The following is a 15,574-nucleotide window of genomic DNA, read 5'->3' on the forward strand; positions in this document are numbered from 1 at the left end:
CAATTTTGGTGGATTTTTATATTGCATTTTTTTTTTTTTAAGGAGAAGTGGTGGGGTGACCCCTACCATCACTACCACCACCAAAAAAAAGCAAAATGCAATGCTGAGGTTTAAAAACACAAAACAAATGTGGTTCGCTAATTAAATGTATTTAGAGTATGTGTGTGTATGTGTGTGTGTGTGTGTGTATATATAATATATTTATTATTATATTTACATTTTATTTTCTATGAAAATTGGGGGGTGACCAATCTGTACACTGTTGTCTGCCTAGATGCCCAAAGGATCCTCTTGGCTCAATAGTGAAGTTTTAATACAGGAAAGATGTATATCTTCAAATCAAATCACATCAAATCAAATTTATTATCGCCAAGTACATATTATATATATACAAGGAATTCTTTGTGGCAAAGAGGCAACATAATATATAACAACAGATACAACAAGTAACATGTAACAAGACAGATACAGTATATAGTCTACACATGACGATTTAATTGTTGAACAGAGAGTGGATAGAAGCTGTTCATATGGCGGTTGGTGCTGCATTTGGGGACTCTGAAGCGACGTCCTGAAGGGAGTAGTTGGAATGAGGAGTGTCCCGGGTGAGAGGGATCGGATGAAATTTTCAATGCGTGGGATCGAATACTCTTATCATAAAGATCCTGGATTTTAGGCAGGGGGAACCTATAATTCTCTCTGCTGTTCTGAAAGTCCTTTGTAAGCGGAGTTTGTCATGCGCAGTGGCTCCCCCATACCAGACTATCAGAGAGGAACAAATCACAGATCTGATGACAGCATTAAAGAATAAGATCAGCAGATTCTTAGACAAACCATATCTTTTCAGCTGACGCAGGAAGAACATCCTCTGTTGTGCTTTTCTTATAACAGCATCCACGTTTTTCCCCCATTTAAGATCATGAGAGATGATAACACCAAGGAATTTGGTCTCTGTGACCCTAAGAACCACTTCGTCATGGATGTAGATTGGAAGTATCTCATGTTGATCTTTCCTAAAATCCACAACCATCTCAGCAGTTTTTTTTAGTGTTGAGTACAAGATTATTGGCTTTACACCAGTCACATATTCTTTCCACCTCACTCCGATACAAGTCTTCAGCATTTCCCCTGATGAGACCAATCAGTGTCATATCATCGGCAAATTTCAAGATTTTTACTGAGTCTGCTGAAGAGATGCAATCATTCGTATAGAGAGAAAACAGTAACGGGGACAAAACACACCCCTGATGTGCCCCGATGTTTGTGACCGAGGTGTCCGAAGTGAATGGTCCAACTTTTACACTCTGTATCCTGGCTGTCAGGAAGTTATAAATCCACAAGCATAAGTTAAGAGGGACTCCAAGAGCTACCATTTTCTTATGAAGTAAATTCGGATCAATGGTATTGAACGCTGAGCTAAATCTTTGTACCGTGTTAGCCAGTAGATAGAAAAATATTCAGAATTGAGAGTCCTCAGTGGTTGATACCTTTTTAATGGCTAACTAAAAAGATGGTAACACATTGCAAGCTTTTGAGACTACTCAGGTCTCTTCTTCAGGCATAGACTAATACAAAATCTGAAGAAGTTTTAGTTTCAGAAAGTAGAGACAGATTGCAGGGGTATGCGCTAGGGGAGGGCTGTCCCAACCTATGCAGACCATCAAGAGGGCCACTACATAAGAACTCGTAGTGTTGAACGAATGTGGATATACAAGTGACATAAAACCTAAATTAAGGGTTGTCCGGACAAAATGGCTGGTCTGCCGTTCTCAAACTGATGTGAATAATTACTGTATCTTGAGGATAGGTCATCAATGTTCTATACCCGGGTAAATCCAAGCTCTAAAATAAACATGCTATCTTGGCCAGCAGTGTCTCTGGACTCTCATCGAGCACATCTGGGACGTTATTGGTAGGCAATTGTAAAAGGAGCTGCCAGCAGTGGATCTTGTTGATATGCCCAAGTGCATTCAGCACGGCAGAACATTCTTCATTGACCATTGATAACAGACAAGTCGTATAAGGGTTTGCAGTCATTCTTGAAAGATTATCACTTTTCCTTAGTTTACAGTTAGTTGCCTAGGAGACCGACCACCACTTCTGTCTAGCTTGTAAGCAGTACTCTGAAATTGGCCAGGATTGAGATAATTGAACTCTCCTATGATCTTGGCCAGCTTCAAAACTGTGCTTCTAAAAAATGTTACTGTCCTAGCAATGGTGGTTGGTTTCCAATACAAAGAGCTGTAAACAAGTGTTAATATCTCAAGAACGGCTCAAAATTTTCATTGGCAATAAATTGCAAAATTGCTAATATTTACAAGCACTGTCTGACTGAAAGTTGAATTTTTGTTTAGCAATTGCATCAGCTTTGGCTAACGAAGCGAGCCTGACATGTAAAACCGGTCACATCCTATGAACTAGAGTGGCGCTATTGCTTAAAAAATTGGCTTTCAAATTTTCATGTTTTAGACAAACTCTTTTAAAGGGAAGCGTCTGTCTTATTTAATTACTATGTGGGTTTCTGCCGGCTGTCCGGGGTAATTTGTAGTTGGGTCTAATTGGCTGGAAGGTGCACATTTCATTGTGTTGTGTCTCCGGTGAATGTACAACCTGTCGGATGGGCTATCTTAATTGTAGGATATTGAGAGACAAGAATGGGAGGGTCGGGTGGAGCCGTGATTCACCTCCTCATCCCTGGAATGGGTGTGAGGAGTAAAATAAAGCTCAAGAGTTTATGCTCTCATTGATGGGAAAATGCCAAGAACATCCGAGCAACTTCACCCCTTAGAAGTTAAAAGTCCACCAGTATGCTTACCATTACTCTTCTCAGTCTGAGAAAATTTAAATCATGGCTACAAACGATATTTTTCTATTTTTGATCATAATTTAGGCTTTTTTTTTGGGGGGGGGACACTTTTTCAAAACCGAAACCACTTAAAGAAATGCTTTTTTTTTTTTTTTTTTTTTTTTTTTTTCTGTAAAAATGATTTGGCAGGAGTTAAAGGTAACACGCATTTTTTTCAAAACTGCTTTTAAATTAAAATATAAAAAAAAATTAACAGCAAAGTGGATTACGTATAAAAAAGATTTTTTGTTCCAAGCATTTTTGAGTAGGATATTGCAATTCATCTATTCGAAAGACTCCCCAATAACTCTGGTTTCACTTTGGCCTTTAAATAGTTTTCCCAGTTTTGGAAAACCTCTGTCTCCCGGCTGCAATTTTTTTGCTTTGGCCCAGCGCAGTCTCTCCACCGCCGGCTGTTCTGTTATGTTCTGCAGCGCCGACGTCACTTCGACAGCGCTCCAGCTAATAACTTAGCTGAGCAGCTTGTGCCGGCAACTCGGACTAACCGGTGAGTTCAGTTATTTGCTGCATGTCAACTTTCCGTCAGTGCTGTAGACAATCAATACTGGGAGCAGTGGTGGACGCTCAGCGCTGGACACAAGAAGGGCTTTGGACAGGTGTGGCGCTTTTTTTTTTTTTTTGGTGGGGGGAAGACACCATCTATGTATTCCTAATGCAGGTCATCACCTTTAAGGAGCTTATATACTTTATGTACAGATATTGCGCCAGAACATAACAGCGTAACCCAATTCAAGAGAATAAGGCTGGGAGCTGCAATACCAGACACGACCCATAGACAATGGTGGTGCTGTTTTTGGAGGTAAAGCAGACCCCTCTGTAATTTCAGGCACCCTATTCATTGTCTGGTGACACTTGTGCTATAACTATATATGTTTGCTCTGTATAAGTCCTTTATATGAAAATACCACTTTAATAGGATTTGGAGAGAACCTGCTCCTTGTCGTAATTAACGTCCTAGTACTAGGAGTTGCCGCCAAGAGCAAAGTCATGTACAGGCTATAGGTGCATTAAATTGAGTGACTTGATCAGCAAGAACTCAGCCATTGTATGTTTTGTGCCTCTGATAAAATATTCCAGCGACGTCGGATGGGGGGTGAAAGAGATTAAAGGGATAATCTTTGCGTTTTGTAGGTCAAATTTCTCCTTCATTTTACCTCTGACCAGAATTCCTGATACTGGGGCCCTAAGCCAGCTCACTGGTGTCAAACCAGTTTGTCCAGTCTTTGTTTCCGATATATAAGTTTGTATGCCTTTTGGATTTACAGAATAAATTTTTCGTTGCTTGTGTTTTTATTAAAGGATTATTTCAGAGGTTCTCGTGCATAAGAACCACGTGCCGACGACCAAAATTAAGTCCATACATCTTAATCTGGTTGTATCATGGATTTCTGCAGGCCCTATCCTAAACTTTCTACCATGGCCTGCAGAGTCTCCGGACTTGTCTGCCATCGAGCACATCTAGGGCGTTATTGGTCGGTAATTGCAAAGGAAGCTGCCAGCAGCGGATCTCGATGATTTGCCCAAGTCTTGCATTCAGCGCAGCAGAATATTCCTGTCTAACTATTATTAACCTCATTGATAACAAACAAGAGATATAAGTATGGGGATTTCAGTGGTGGTGGTCATACTCCATACTAAATAAATTAAGAAGTTTTGAAAATGCTTTCCCATTTTTCCCCATCATTTGCAGATCAGTAACATGCCGATCCATCCTGTGATTTTCATGTATCCACGACCTTTTCTTGGTTTTGAAATTTCAATGTTGAGGAGATCTGTGATGGATGAAATGCGTTGTGTGTACCTGTCGGTTAATTGTTTTAGGACTGGGCTTGACAATGTTATGTATGTAAAGAAGCTCGTAAAAATAAGAGAGAAAAGTCGTCTGACCGGTTTTTCTGGCAGAACCAGTTGGCTTTGGGCCGCAGCCTTCACTTTAGTTTCATTCATGTTTGTTTGGACACACGGCACATGTAAGACAACCGCTGTCACGTTCCATCTCCTTTGTCATTCTCCCGAAAAAGCCTTAGTAAGCAGAGTGCTGTGATGGCAGTTAAGTGGCTGGGCACCCAACTTTCTCCAGTGGAGAGGGGATTTAAAAAAAAAAAAAAAATCTTAGTGTATGACATTTTCAATTTTTCTATGGTTTTACCAAGGCAAATTTGCTGTGCAGGAAATTGGGAAGGGTTGGATGAGAGAGTGCCATTGTGGATATTGTATTCGAGATTAAAGGGGTGTTCCCATCAAGACAGGATGAATGTGTAAGGTGCAGGTCCCACCGAAGGGACTCGCATATATTTCCATAACGGGCCCAAGACTGCTGACGCTGTCGGTGGAGAGGCGGCAGTCACTGTCACACAAATGAATGGAGACCGATGTCTGACAGCAGTTTCGCATGAGAGTCACGCTTCTCTGAGCCCCAGAGGGGAAAGCTCAGTGGAAGCTTGCCTTTCAGGCGAAACGGCCACAATTGTCTCGGCAATCTTTGTTTATCACTATTACTATTGAACTCTACAGTGAGCAGTGCACCACAGTTTGTGTTTTTTTTGTTTTGTTTTTACTTAATTGTTTTCAGTACCAAAAATGATCATCGCTGAAGTGTGCAGCATATATAGTTACATAGGGTGCCCACCAAGGTATATTTGCCCTTTATGGGTACATTTTCTGATTTGAAGTGGGCGACACTGAAGCTTTTCATCAGTAGCATAGATCCCCTTGTCCTGTGTTTTGTAGTTTAGTATGTAATGAGGTTTATAAATCGGTAATTCTCATTATCCTCTTTCAACAGTTTTCTGTTTTGTATTGTATAAAACGCGAACGGATTATAAATTCCAGGTTCTTAACCGCGTTTGTGCTGGAAGTGGTCGCTAAGTGACGTATGTCATACCATTACTGCGGCTGTGCAACATGATATACCATTGTGACAGAGGTGCAGGTTACTGAATTCTGACATACAGTAAAATATGGCTATACTTAAAGGGTTATTCCCAGAGTCGCATTGTATTTCACAAAGCACAGCAAATGAATTCTCATTGGTAAATACACTTGTAAATATAAACTTTCTTTCTTCTACCCTTTTTTTTTATGTCTTTGGCATCTCTATCTGACCCTCTGTGCATCCAGATTCACACAGCTGAATATATAGACTTATTCTTATCTGCTAAAACTACATTTACAGGAGGCACCTTGCCTCTCATCAGTTCTGCAGAGACCACCTCCCCCCATCGTCTTGTGCACTCTTGACTAATGCCACTCAGAATTATCATCAAGCTTTACTTAGTTTATAATTCTGCCTAAGTTTCTGTGCTTCCTGCCTGTCTGACTTTATCTTCTGCCTTATTCAACAGTATGGCTGCCGTTTGGTTTTACATTAGTAATTGGTTATAGCATTGGTCTCCTGTTCTCCACTCTTTCACAACGGCAGTGTAGAACTGTTTTGTTGCCTGCTACAGAGAGATCAGATTTTTGAAGCTGGAAATGCTGCTCTACTGATGCATATGGCAGAAGATAATCCTCTGCAATATGCATCAATAGAGTGGCATTTGAAGTTTTGCATAACTTAAGGTAATTCAGTTTCTCTATACAGAACCCCAGCTTTGCGGTATATCCATTTTTAATTTTTTTTATCCCCCGTTATACAGCTCCATCCTGTAGTATATCTTTTCTGTCCCTTCTATATTCAGCCTATCCTGCAGTACATCACTCTTTAGTTACCAGTACACAAGCATTGCTGCTCCTGAGTATGAGCTCTGCAATGTTATGTGGACGCTTTGCCTTCTGCCATGACATAATCCGTCACAGTAGAAGCTCTGTCCTAGACAAAGCACAGCCATGCTGAGAGACTGCACTGCACAGTGTCAGCCAGGAGCACTGGAAATACAGGACAGTGGCAATGTCAATTTAAGGGCAAATAGAGCCTGGAGGGTCATCCTCAAGAAGGGTGATAATAAAGGGGCTGTATTGGCTTAAATTAATAAATATATTTATACATTATTATTAGACAACATTGTGAATAACCCTTTTAACATTTCATCCACTCAAAATACATTTTTTTTTTCTAATGCATATGTTTCCAAGTTGTCATTTTCAGGAAAGATTGTTATGGTCACCATTACAGATTTCCCAGTATGCTAAATGCATACATGCCAACTTTTCAGAACTATATGGCATAACCATGCTTCTGTGTATACAGCCCAATCCTGCACTATATCTCCCCTTTCTCTTCCTTTTATATACACCTCCATCCAGGAGTACATCTCTGACTTCTTTCCCATCTATATACAGCCCCATCCTGCAGTATATCTTTTTTTTCTGGCCCCTGTATACACAGCCACGTCATGCAGTCAATCACTCTATAGTTACTAGTACATGGGCACAGCTGCTTGGGTATGAGCTCTGCAATGTTATGAAGATGCTTCGCCCATTTTCGTGGCATCATCCCTCACAGTAGAAGCTTCGTGCTAGACACAGCGCAGATCATGCAAGCTTATTCATATGTTTACTGCCCCGTGAATATGTGTATGCACATCAAGTTTTTGTCCAAAAATGGCGACATTGCATTCAGGAAACATGATTGAGAGAGTCCAAATTTCCGTGAGATATCACCTTTTACTTGGAGCTTTTTGGACGTCTCGGGAGAGTTGTCGGGCATGACTGAATGGAGAATGTGAGCAATAATAACGGACCAAGGGGTGTATCTGCAAATGTGTATGTCTTTCAGGTCTCTGCCATTATAGAGCTGTCTCCATTCCTTTCCAGATTCTTGTTTTCATGAGAAAGCAGTTTAAGTAAAATGGCTAATTAGTGTTCTGTCTATATTATCTCTTTCAGAGGTGCCGGAAGAACTATGCTCGCCGTGCTACACAGATCAGTATGAACAGGAGCATGTGAAGCCAGCGGTGATCAGCCTCCTATTATCAGCGGACGTGTACTGCCGGGCCTACCGCAAAGCGTTGCCTCATGACAGCTCCCCTCCCAGGGACAATGCCGGCCTGCTGCTCCTACTGTCCCGAAAGGGGTTCCCCCCTGTGCACCAAGGAGAGCCTGTGAAGACCAGCGATCTAAGGGAGAAGCCCATTCGTATGGTAAGATCAGGGGTCTGTAAGTGGGATGAATAGCAATGCAGCCAGTCTAAAGCTGTAGTACATTGTACTTGTAAGGAGGCCATTATCCTTGTGGGGGGATTTGTAATATAAATGCAAATAGAGTTAAGACTGACATCTGTGATATTAGCTGGATAGACCCAAATCTTCAGACCCCACTGGTCATGGATGGGTTTGCCAAAAGTACTATGCCTTTTATTAAAGAAGTTCAAACTTGCTGATCGGTTGGGGTCTGACCGATTGGCAGAACGCGGAGCTTCTATTCTCATTAGAATAACCGGACGGTTCACAAACTGGACCGCTGCTCCAGTCGTTCCCGTACGGGCTGCAGATCGCTGGGCTCAGCTTTTTCACATAAAGAAGTAGTAGAGCGGCCATCATGCATCTGACCTGCTTGCCCTATCAATCAGTTTTATGCAAAGGATGCTGGGCTGTGAGAATTTTGCTTTTTTTCAGTCCTGTCGCCGGCCCCCCGTCACTGCACCCACTTGAGATCTATCACTTGTCGACAGTGATGGATACGGAGCTGTTGCCCGTTGAAAGTGACACGATTAACAATGTCTTCAAGTGCTGGGCCAACATGTGTAATGTGACAGCAGTGAGTGGATGACTAGGGTAAGGGACGTCGTCGTGACCGTCTGACATCCCACTGGGGGAAAAAAAGGATGTATTTTCCACTATGGTGATGTTGACTGGAGTAAGATTTCTGGCAAAAGGATTGCCACACACCCGTCTGGCACAGCTTTGACCATTTTGACGTTGTTGGGAGAAACTGACACAAAAAACACATACTTGCTAAAGTTTTGCACAACTTTAAGTCCTTGAAAAACTTTTTTGACCCCCTAAAAAAAAAAAAATCGTGCACATAGGGGCAAAAGATTATGGATATGCATGATAAGATCATATCGATGAAGTGTAAGGCCGACCAGGCGATCATTTTGAGTGGTTTTCTGCCATAATGACTTTACAGATTAGCTTAAACCCTTAATGACATGGCACATTTGTTTTTTTTTTTCCATTTTTTCCCCTCCCCTTCTCATCAGAACCTTAACTTTTTTTTTCCCCGCTGATACAGCTGTGAGAGCTTGCTTTTTGCGGGATGAGTTGTACTTTTGAATGACCATATTGATTTTATCATATACTGTCCTGGAAAACGGGAAAATAAACAAGTTTAAAAAAAACTGCAATTCCATAATTGTGTTTTTGTTTTTAATTAGCATGTTCACTATGTAGGAAAACTGACCTGCCATTATGATTTTCCAGGTCTTTAAGAGAACACAGATACCAAACATGTCTAGGTTTTATTTATCGTATTTATTGGGTTCTTTTAAGTTATGAAAAAAAAATTCGGAAATTTCTTAAGAGAAATTTTTTTTGCTTTTGTTGAAATTATAACGATTTCATTATTTGGGGCTGGGTGTCTGCTTAGTTTTTGCACCTTAAGTTGACATTTTTATTTATACCATGCCTTTTAGTTTCAACAATTTTATTGAAATGAAAACATCACTTAAAGGGAATCTGTCACCCTTTTTAGCCCATGTTAGCTGCCGGCATAGACATCGGGGGCTTATCTACAGCATTCTGTAATGCTGTAGATAAGCCCCCGATGTAACCTGAAAGATAAGAAAAACACGTTATATTATACTCACCGAGGTGGGCGGTCCGGTCTGGTGGGTGTCGCCGTCCCGTCCGGCGCCTCCCTTCTTCATGCGATGACGTCCTCTTCTCCCGTCCTGTAATGGCTCCGGCGCAGGCGCATTGCTCTGCCCTGTTGAGGGCAGAGCAGAATTCTTCAGTGCGCAGGCGCCAGACCTTTCCCGACGCCTGCGCACTGCAGGACTCTGCTCTGCCCTGCTGGCAAAAAATAAATGGTCAGAATAAGGTCTGTGAAGCATGCCAAACTCTGACGGTCTGATAGCCCGACTGACTTCTCTCTGACAAGGCATTTGACCTGGGATCTGGATCTGGTCATGGTCCCCTCAGGACTCATTATATGCTACCTTCAGCCGAGGAGTCTGTCCAATGGTGGAATTCCTCAAGGGAAGACATCAGAGTATTAACTGATCGCCTATTATGATGCCTCCTACAAGAAATTTTGCTTAGTTGAACCGGCTAAAGTAATTAGAGAGCACTACCTGGTTTGCTTCCATGTCATGTAGCTCATTTGTGAGATGAGAACTACAAAAGAGAAAACACTGGTTAAAAGTCAGGTTCGCTTGTGGAACTTTGCCTGATAATCCGACCTCTCTGCGAGAGCGGACAGAGTACACTGGGTCTTCCGACTATCATTTGCATGGTACACAAAACTACCCCTAAGGGAGACCACAGCATGGCTGCCCTTCACACACAGGCCTAGACAGGATACTTTGGCTCACTTGAACAGTACACACTTCTGAGCGCACATCTGGTTGCAGATCTGACCAACTGTGGCAAGTAGTCAAACCACAGTAAGGTAACACTCACACTATGTGGTTCATGTGCCGACCTTCTTCCTTCAAGAAGTCTCTGCTGCGGGTTGAGAGCTATTGAGGAAGGAGTTTTGAGTGCCAGTAGATCGCGAAATATGAGGTGCGTTCTATAAAGAAAGTCGTCAGGGGGTCTGACTCAGGAAAGAGGTAGAGTTCTATCTAAATCACCTCTGCAACACTCCCCCCTTACCTGCTGGGGAAGGTAGTCCACCCAGTGTCCGAGTTGTGGGTTCACCTGTGGAATTTGCATGGCTGTGTGGTCTCATTTGGAGAGTTTCACTCTCAGAAAGGCTGTCTGAATAAGCTCTGGGTTTGCAGGGTCCTCTGTGGGACTCGCCCAGCTGCAAGGCCTCAGCTGGTAGATCTGACCCACTCTGTAAGGTGATGAGAATAACCTACTGTTATTAAGGTCCTCTGTGGGATTTGCCCAGCTGTAAGGCCACAGCAGGATAGGTCTTATTAACTTTATAAGGTGGTCAGAATAACCTATGAATTGCAGGGTCAGATGCAGGATTTGCCCAATTAGGAGGTCTCAGCTGGAAGGTCTATCCTTCAGGAAAGTAGACAAAGCAGGAACTCGATTGCAGGGTTCTCTGCTAGGTTCACCCAACTGTATGTTCTCAGTTGGAAAGTTTTGATTCACTCAGTAAGGTGGTCAGCATACCGAGAAATGAGAGGAAACTGATAGTTGCTTTGCAAACTCAAGCCAGGACAGTGATCCCCTGGCAAACTCTGCCCCAATGAGACAAGGCTACAGCCTATTTAGAAGTTGAGTGTGAGTGAGGACACTGTGTAGGTGGTGCCATAATTGTAAATCACTACAGACTGAACCTCTGAAAAACCTGCGCATACTGAAGGGTAACCAGGGCAGTCTGACGAACCCTGTCCAAGGCTGTTTGGAAGCCTCCCTACAAGGCCGTGCTGGTGCTGCCGTGGTGGTGGACATGACACTGGCCTGCGGCCATAATACTAAGGATGGTAACAACTGCCAACAGAGTGTGTAGAATACAGAAAAGCCAAAGGTAGGATATATGCAGGGGGAAATGCAACCTCCTCATACTCAGGCCGCAGGGGTCCCATGAGCAGCAATCTGCAGAGGAGGAAGGAGGTACTAGTGGTGCAATATGCTAAGCACAGTCCAAGGGACACCCGGCCTTGCACAAAATGCAACCATACTAGGGCAGGCTGGATAGCCGAGAGTGCATTGTCTTCTTTGGATTTAAACCTTATGAGGGTCAGAGAAGACCCAGGGACTACAAAGAAAAGTAACTGGTGATAGGGCGCCACAGGGACTCTGCAAATATAAAGTCCACCAATAACAAACAGCCTACCCTGTCCAATTACCGTTAAGATTTGAGAACACGGTGAGGCCCCAATAGGATTGTGATAGAGGGCGCCAAGGTTGGCTGGTGTAGGTGAACAGAGCAAGTCGAAGAGAGATGGAGGAAGAATCATCCTGGAATATGGCGCTGATCGATCATAAGAAGGGGCGGTGCCCCACTGGCAGGAAGTTGGCTGGACTCCGCCGGCATGTGAGTCAAATGCCTGCTCTAATTGGATAGAGCGCGGGTGAACCCATTGATTGGTCAGTGGGAGACAGCAACCAACCTCACTGATTGACTGGGGTTGTGTGCACACTAACCGTATTGATTAGCCGGCAGACAAACACCCACAGCCAGCAACGCTGATAAACCAGTGGATGGGGCCCACCATAGACAGTGATTAGCTAGAGGTGTGAGCACACTAAACAAACTGATCTTAAATGGTAATGTGTAGAGTGCAACCAGCGCAGGGCTACACCTGAGCCTGATATCGCCCATACTGCATGTAATTTTAGCATACACAGCTATGAGATTGAACACCTACGGTGGCAATCGCACAAACCACCACCATCATACAAGGGCTCTATCTCTACCCCAACAGACACACACCCTTACTGGTATGAAAAAGGAGCCCCTCCCCACTCATACAACCCCAACTCAAGCGCAAGGGCAAACACCTGAAGATCTGGGGGAGACTAGGAGGGTGGAGGAAAGGATGGACTTTGGGGGGGGGGGACGCTGGACAGTACTTGCTTGGACTCAGTACGCCACAAGAGGAGACGCTACAGCACCTAACAGCGACCAGCGAAATGCAGGGCTGCAGCAAGGGACCAACTTGACTAATTTGTCTTGAAGAAGCTTGATCCTGTGGCTTGAAGTTGGGCGTTCCAGACTCCATATTCCGCTCCATACAAACACGCCCGCCATGGTTCTTCAGGTGAGTGGGCAGGAGACCACAAGGCTAAAAGACCACCATCCCGGTACCTAATAGCCTACCTCGTCAAGGTACATGGTCTCGCCATACAGGCATGAAAGGATGCCAACTGAACCATACAGTCTGCACTCTCCTCTGCTACTTGTGTGAAACGGAGTGCACAATTACACCCTGTTACCCTAAAAGTAATCCATCAGAAAAGGTTAGCACCTTACCTGGCCTCTAAAGGCATAACATAGGTCTGAGACCCCGACTTCAGTTGCCTCCAACTGACACTATGAAAAACTGAGGAGCCCGGTGCTAGAATGCAAGGTATAGTCTGCAGGGGAGGAGCCAATTTTCAATTAGTTACATTAATAGTGTCGGCCTCCAGGTGGCAGCACACTATCCCACAGTTACTGAACCTTCAAGACAAATGAGAAAGAAGCAGATTTATCTGAGATACATTACAAAGTTTCTTATTTTCAGGTGTAGTATTGATTGACTTGAAGAACTTTTTTTTTTTTTTTTTTTGAAACAAAAGCGATCTGCAGTTATGGAATTTGGCTCTCATTTCACCCCCCCAAAAAAAAATAGCTGAGCAGAGCCGGAGTAATTGTAGATGTGTCTGGTATACAAAGGCCTCATTCTGCACTGATGTCATCTGCCGACATCAGAAACCGTTGGTACTGGTCTTTGTTCTTGGAGAAACTGGCACACAACGTTAGATAAAGATTTTCCATTCCTGTTTTTTCACAGAAGGTTGAATAACTTACTTGCTTTGCCAGTCAGCCATGACTGCTCCACCCTGACTATTGTGCTTTATGCCATTATTCAAGGAGACCGTCCCCAACCGGATGTAAACATGCGTCGTATGGGTGATCCGTACATGCCTACTCATTCCAAATATAGTCCAAAGAAAGTTACAATACACTAAGTTACAGATTTTTGTATTGTTTGTTAAAGTTTCAAGATACTCCCTATCCAGAAATAACATGCTTAAGAAAAACTGATGATCTTGTGTTCCTTTGTTCTTGGCCACGAGGCATCATGCTGTAGCAGAATTCTTTCCCCCATTGCTCAAGGTCGCCCTTATGTAGGACACCACACTGTGCCATACCTACTGTAGGTACCGCTTATCCGAATGGTAAGAGTGTATGCAAATAATCATACAGTATCTAATTATTAGGTCTCTACTCTATGGTGTATAAAAAGTAGTGTTATACATTTCCAAAAATAACAGTACTATACAGTGCTGTCACCACTACATACTATAAGAATATTCTGTGTCCAGATATCAGAGCCACACTATGCAAATACTACCATACGATGCTTGTATAACACCACCTCCACCACAGTGCTTGTACGCAACCACCACACAGTGCTCGTACGCCACCACCACACAGTGCTTGTGTGACGCTGCCGCCACCACCACACTGTGCTCGTGTGCCGCCGCCACCACCACACAGTGCTCGTGTGACGCCGCCACCACCACCACACAGTGCTCGTGTGACGCCGCCACCACCACCACACAGTGCTCGTGTGACGCCGCCACCACCACCACACAGTGCTCGTGTGACGCCGCCACCACCACCACACAGTGCTCGTGTGACGCCGCCGCCACCACCACACAGTGCTCGTGTGACGCCGCCACCATCACACAGTGCTCGTGTGACGCCGCCACCACCACACAGTGCTCGTGTGACGCCGCCGCCACCACCACACAGTGCTCGTGTGACGCCGCCGCCACCACCACACAGTGCTCGTGTGACGCCGCCTCCGCCGCCACACAGTGCTCGTGTGACGCCGCCTCCGCCGCCACACAGTGCTCGTGTGACGCCGCCTCCGCCGCCACACAGTGCTCGTGTGACTCCTCCGCCGCCACACAGTGCTCGTGTGACGCCGCCGCCACACAGTGCTCGTGTGACGCCGCCACACAGTGCTCGTGTGACGCCGCCGCCACACAGTGCTCGTGTGACGCCGCCGCCACACAGTGCTCGTGTGACGCCTCCGCCGCCACACAGTGCTCGTGTGACGCCGCCGCCACACAGTGCTCGTGTGACGCCGCCGCCGCCACACAGTGCTCGTGTGACTCTGCCGCCGCCGCCACACAGTGCTCGTGTGACTCTGCCGCCGCCACACAGTGCTCGTGTGACACTGCCGCCGCCACACAGTGCTCGTGTGACACTGCCGCCGCCACACAGTGCTCGTGTGACACTGCCGCCACACAGTGCTCGTGTGACACTGCCGCCGCCACACAGTGCTCGTGTGACACTGCCGCCACCACCACACAGTGCTCGTGTGACGCCGACGCCACCACCACAGTGCTCTTGACACAACTGCCACTACAGTGTTTGTGTAACACCGCCGCCACCACACAGTGCTTGTGTAACACCTTCACCACCATCAACATCACACAGTGCTCGTGTAATACGATCATACGTTGACAAAATGACAGCTTTCTACATAAAGTATTTTAAAGCCAATGCAATGTCTAAATACAACCGTTATACAATTACAATTGTGACTGTCACAAACCCCAGGTGCCAAGGCTTTTGTGCCACACATGACAACAGAGAAAACTGATGTACCCTTTGCTCACTCAATCAACTGGTGCAGTTTCTCTGGTTGTAATAGAAACCAAACAAGCCAAGTCTGTCCTGATCTTGGCAAAACTAAACACAAGAAGAGGATGGGGGAAATTGCAACGTAATGGGCCTAAAGACACAAGTTGGATGAATCAACAGATAATCTAATCTGCTTGGGGTGTCCCAACTCCTCCTGATGGCAGATATTGGTGGATGAACAGGATTGGGAATGTTGTATTTGACCGTACCTGATTTATTTGTTCCTTTCATTCAGTATTGAAAAATGGATGCAGAGTTTACGTTTGTGTAGAGGAGTTG

The 15,574-nt window shown here is 44.6% G+C and overlaps 1 protein-coding gene across 3 annotated transcripts in view; it reads left to right on the forward strand.

The window, feature by feature from the left end:
- The window catches only part of CAMSAP3 (calmodulin regulated spectrin associated protein family member 3), a 99,658-nt gene that overhangs the window by 48,748 nt on the left and 35,336 nt on the right, over positions 1–15,574 (forward strand). For all 3 annotated transcript variants that reach the window (XM_073588791.1, XM_073588792.1, XM_073588793.1), the window contains exon 2: positions 7,694–7,947. In XM_073588791.1, coding sequence (XP_073444892.1) covers positions 7,694–7,947 — 254 coding nt within the window. The remainder of the gene's footprint in view (positions 1–7,693; positions 7,948–15,574) is intronic.

This window comes from Dendrobates tinctorius, unplaced genomic scaffold (genome assembly GCF_039654945.1).
Source record: "Dendrobates tinctorius isolate UK_male_01 unplaced genomic scaffold, ASM3965494v1 ptg000104l, whole genome shotgun sequence".
NCBI lineage: Eukaryota > Metazoa > Chordata > Amphibia > Anura > Dendrobatidae > Dendrobates > Dendrobates tinctorius.